The following is a 5,062-nucleotide window of genomic DNA, read 5'->3' as shown; positions in this document are numbered from 1 at the left end:
AAAAGGAATGCAATCTCATGAGGATATCCTCTGTGTTTTCTACACTCTTCAGATTATAACTGGAATTGTTGGCAATCTTTTACTCCTTTACCTATATGTCTCCAATTTATTTACTAGTCAAAGGATAAGATCTATTGATGTGATCTTTATTAATTTGTCCTTTTCCCACATTTTGATAATCCTCTTCAAGGGAGTTATATTTGGTATCCAGATTTGCATCCAGACAGTTTTCATGGGTGAAACTAAATGTAAAATAATACTTTATCTGCAGAGAGTGTCCCGGAGTCTTTGCCTTTGCACCACCTGCCTTCTGAGCATCTATCAAGCCATCACCATCAGTTCTGGCAGACCCCTATGGGCAGAGCTGAAAGCCAAAGCCCAAAAGTACATTGTTCCATCCTGTGCCTTCATATGGGTACTCAGTCTATTGATAGATGTGGATGTCCCTTGGTATGTGAATGGTCCTAGGAACAGCACAAACCGTACGCTGCTTGAGAATGTAGGTCACTGTTCTTTAGATAGGCCTGCCATGGCTGCCTCAAAACTTGTAATCAGGAAGGCACTTTATGATGCAGTGTTTGTTGGAATCATGGCCATTACCAGTTGCTACATGGTGATTATTTTGTACAGACACCACTGGCAAGTGCAACACATTCATACTACCAACCTCAACTCCAATTCTTCCCTAGAGATCAGGGCCACCAAAGTCATCCTATTGCTCATGATCCTCTTCATATGTTTTTATTCACTCAGTTCTATTTTTATTGTTGTGATGGAGAATGCTAAAGTTGTAAAAAATTGGGTGATATATATCTCTGTTTTTTTAAACTTGTGTTACCCAATAATCAGTCCCTTCATTTTAATAAGCAGTGACTCACAGATCCACATCTGTTGCAATACATTCAAAAAAGTCTTATTCCTATTCATTATTATTAATAACCCACATTAAACATCTTTAAAGCATAGAGTCGTGGAATTTTTAAGCTAAAAAGAGAAAAAGTTCTAGAATCTCTTTTAGCCTAAATATTTTATTATTCTATAAAAGAGGACATGAGAAAAGGATCAAGTTTTCATCAATCAGAAAATTATTATAATACTTTCTCAGAACTGAACTTTTTAATATATTTCTTTTTTATCCATAACAACAACAAATTTGATGACAAATAGAAAGAATAGTAATGTTCACTGAAGTTTCTTATTAATTCCAAATTGTGGTTTCCTTCTTCACAGAAGAAATGTATCTCATTGGTGACCAAGTATAATATGCTTATATTTTTATTTTTCATCATTAATAGTATTTTAAAATATTTATTCTTAAATTTATTTTTATTTTTTTAAATAAACGTATTTTATTATTTTCCAGTTACATTTAGAAATAATTTTCAACATTTGTTTTTATAAGATTTCCAGTTTCAAATTTTTCTCCCTCTCCCCCCTCCCCCCCTCTCCTAGACAACAGGTAATCTGATATATACACACACACACACACACACATATACATAATAACATTAAACATATTTCTGCATTAGTCATGTTATAAGAGAAGAATCAGAGCAAAAAGGAAAAACCTCAAAAAAGAAAAACAACAGCACCAAAACCAAAAGAAATAGTATGGTCCATTCAGCATCCATATTCCACAGTTCTTTTTTTTTTATTTTTTTGGATTTGGAAATCCTTTTCCATCATGAGTCCTTTGGTTGGACTTGTACCATTGGATTGGTGAGAAGAATCTAGTATATCACAGTTGATCAACACATAATGTTGATGATACTGTGTACAATGTTCTGGTTCTGCTCATCTCACTCATCATCAATTCATGCAGGTCCTCGCAGGTTTCTCTGAACCCTTTCTGCTCATCATTTCTTACAGCACAATAGAATTCCATTATATTCATATACCACAACTTGTTCAGCCATTCCCCAATTAATGGATAGCCCCTCAATTTCCAATTCCTTGCCACCACAAAAAGAGCAGCTATAAATATTTTTGTACATGTAGGTTGTGGGGGCCAAATTTAATATATGAAGAGTTAATTGGGTGGCTCGCCTAAATATTGGGGTCATGGAGATAATGAGGGACCTCTAGGTTTAAAGCTCCCTCCCCTAAGAAACTGCCTTTTTAGATATTTCTCCCAGGCCAATAAGAAAGGAACCTTATAGCCTCTGTTCCACAGATGTTTTATTAGGGAAAATACATTAAACAGCAAAGGTGAAATTAATAAAATCAAAGACAAGGAAATAGGGAAAAAGAAATACAGATAATCCACCTAGCTCTTACCTAAGTCTATTCAAAAGATCAGAGTACCTTACCACCTGGAGCTTGTAGCTTCAATGGAAAGCACAACTTAAAACCAGGCTTGAATGACTTGGCTGCTGCTCCTCCTGCTCACACTACTGGGACGGAGGAAGACGGAAGAAGAGAGCAAGCTCTGGAAGAGACTCAGACTCCCCTCAGCAAGTGTCTAATTTTCCTCTCCCAAAAGGGGAGGTCCTTCAAAAACTGCCTATGGAGAGAGGTTTCTCCTTCTGACCTCAGTAGCATACTAACTTCAGGGAAGGTCAAGTGTGGCCCTTCCCAAGTGAATCAGCCAAATTCTAATTTTACCACAGTGTCCTTTTCCCTTTCTTATGATCTCTTTGGGAAAAAGACCCAAAAGTGATATTGCTGGGTCAAAGGGTATGCATAGCTTTATAGTCCTTTGGGCATAACTCCAAATTGTTCTCCAGAATGGTTGAATCAGTTCACAGCTCCACCAACAATGCATTAGTGTTCCAATTTTTCCACAGTTTCCCCAACACTTATTTCCTTTTTTTGTCATATTAGCCAATCTGATAGATGTCAGGTGGTACCTCAGAGTTGCTTTATTTTGCATTTCTCAAATCAATAGTGATTAAGAGCATTTTTTCATGTGGGAATAGATAGCTTTGATTTCTTCACCAGAAAACTGCCTGTTCATATCCTTTGACCATTTTTCAAATGGGGAATGACTTGGATTCCCATCCCCCCTTCCCTAGGTGGCAAACAATCTGATATGGGTTATACATAGATGATCATTCAAAACCTCGCCATACTTGTGACTTAATGAAAGAATGTGAAAAATAGCATGCTACAGTCTGTTCCATCAATATCAGTTCTTTTTTCGGAGGTGAATAGTATGTTTCATCAATATTCTTTTGGGATTGTCTTGGATTATTGTTTTGTTGAGAAAAGTCAAGTCATTCACAGTTCTTCATTGAATAATATGGCTGTCTCTGTGTACAGTGTTCTCTTGGTTCTGTTAAAGTATTTTTTAGTTGATTCAATTAGGATTCCTAAGTATACCATCATATCATCATTGAAGAGTGATATTTTTGTTTTTTCCTGGCCTATTCTAAGTACTCCTTTGGAGGTTATAATGGGAGATTTAACAATAAAAACAAATGAATTTTGTATATACATATATTAACTTTAAGCTATAAAGAGGGCAAGTATTGGCTACAAGGATACAAAACAGAGGAGAGTTGCAGAACTCTGGTCATAATAAAAACAACTATAATGACAGAGGCTATTGGGGTTAAGTGATTTGTCCATGATCACACAGCTAGTAAGTGTCAAATGTCTGCGGCTGGATTTGACCTCAGGTCCTCATGACTCCAGGGCTGGTGCTCTATCCACTGTGCCACCTAGCTGCCTGGAAGCATAACTTTTAAATGAGAAGAATAGAATGAGAATTATTTCAGAAATAAGTCATCAAAGCAGTAAAAACTGAGGCACATAAAACATAAATACTGGGAACATGTGATGAATTTCTCCAAAATAGTAGAAGCTCAGATAAATGCAATGGAAATTTTTGTTGTTGTTGTTCAGTCATTTTTCAATTATATCCAACTTTCCATGATTCCATTTTAGGTTTTGTTTGTAAAGATACTGTAGTGCTTTGCCATTTCCTTTTCCAGATCATTTTATCAGTGAGAAAACTGGGACATACAGAATTAAGTTATCTGTAGAGGGTCATACAGATAGTAAATATCTGAAGATAGATTTGAACTCATGAACATGAGTCTTTCTGACTCCAAGTCTGGCACTCTATCCACTGAGCAACATAGCTTCTCTATATGAAAAATTTATAGGGCAACTAGGTGGCCCAGTGGATAGACCACTGGCCCTGGAGTCAGGAGGACCTGAGTTCAAATCTGGTCTCAGACACTTAACACTTACTAGCTGTGTGACCCTGGGCAAGTCACTTAACCCCAATTGCCTCACCAAAAGAAAAAGAAAAAGAAAAGAAAAATTTATAACTCAAAAAATGAAGAAAAAGAAGAATTTTGGACTGAAAAGAAATTGAATAAAAGTGATATGAAAAGGCAGAGCATAGTTTCAAAACTAGAAACTATATTCAAGCTGAAATCTCACATAATGCACACAAAATTTTAATGTGAAGTAAATCATAATCTGGAGCAACACAGCAACCAACAGTTTGGAGCAAGATGTTTTTTCCAGGCCAAGATAACATAGATCTTCAGCAGGAGAAACCTGTGGCATTGGGGTTGGGGCTGGCCTGCCCAGGAGCACTGGCAATGCCAAATGTTGGACTTACAGGAAGTAGCAGTAGCAGCAGCAGCAGCAGCAGTAGCAGCTGTTTCCAGAGTTCTCAAAGCCCAGAAAAGGTAAAAGTATTGGACAATTAAAAGGAGATTAACTTCTTCTTCTGAGGTTGTATTGTGGTCTACCTTACCCCCAAAGAAGTTTTCGATAGTCTTCTGCTTTCTCTGCCTACTCATCCTGGCTTACTATTTCTTGGCTTTTAAATCCTTCTTTTTTCTTTTTTTTTGTTTTTGGTGAGGCAATTGGGGTTAAGTGACTTGAAGTGTGGCGCTGTTTCCAGGACACACTGTTCAAGCTACATCATGGCCCGGTGGGATGGTTGGGCTTCTTCTCAGCCTGCGTGGCTTCTATTCCATTTGATTTTAAACTCTCCACTGAGGGGTGGGGGTGGGGCTGCTTTACTGCACCAGTATGACATATTGAATTGCTTGATCTCAGAGAGAGGGTTGAGGAGGGAGGGAGGAAGAACAATTTAGAA

At 37.3% G+C, this 5,062-nt stretch overlaps 1 protein-coding gene across 1 annotated transcript; it reads left to right on the top strand.

Moving 5' to 3' along the window:
• The first annotated feature begins 7 nt into the window (after positions 1 to 7).
• Positions 8 to 949, top strand: LOC122731939 (vomeronasal type-1 receptor 4-like). The gene has a single exon (XM_043972179.1). The coding sequence runs from the start codon at positions 8 to 10 to the stop codon at positions 947 to 949; it is 942 nt and encodes a 313-aa protein (XP_043828114.1).
• Positions 950 to 5,062: the final 4,113 nt, after the last annotated feature.

This window comes from Dromiciops gliroides, chromosome 6 (genome assembly GCF_019393635.1).
Source record: "Dromiciops gliroides isolate mDroGli1 chromosome 6, mDroGli1.pri, whole genome shotgun sequence".
Taxonomy (NCBI): domain Eukaryota; kingdom Metazoa; phylum Chordata; class Mammalia; order Microbiotheria; family Microbiotheriidae; genus Dromiciops; species Dromiciops gliroides.
This window is presented reverse-complemented; position numbering and strand designations above follow the sequence as displayed.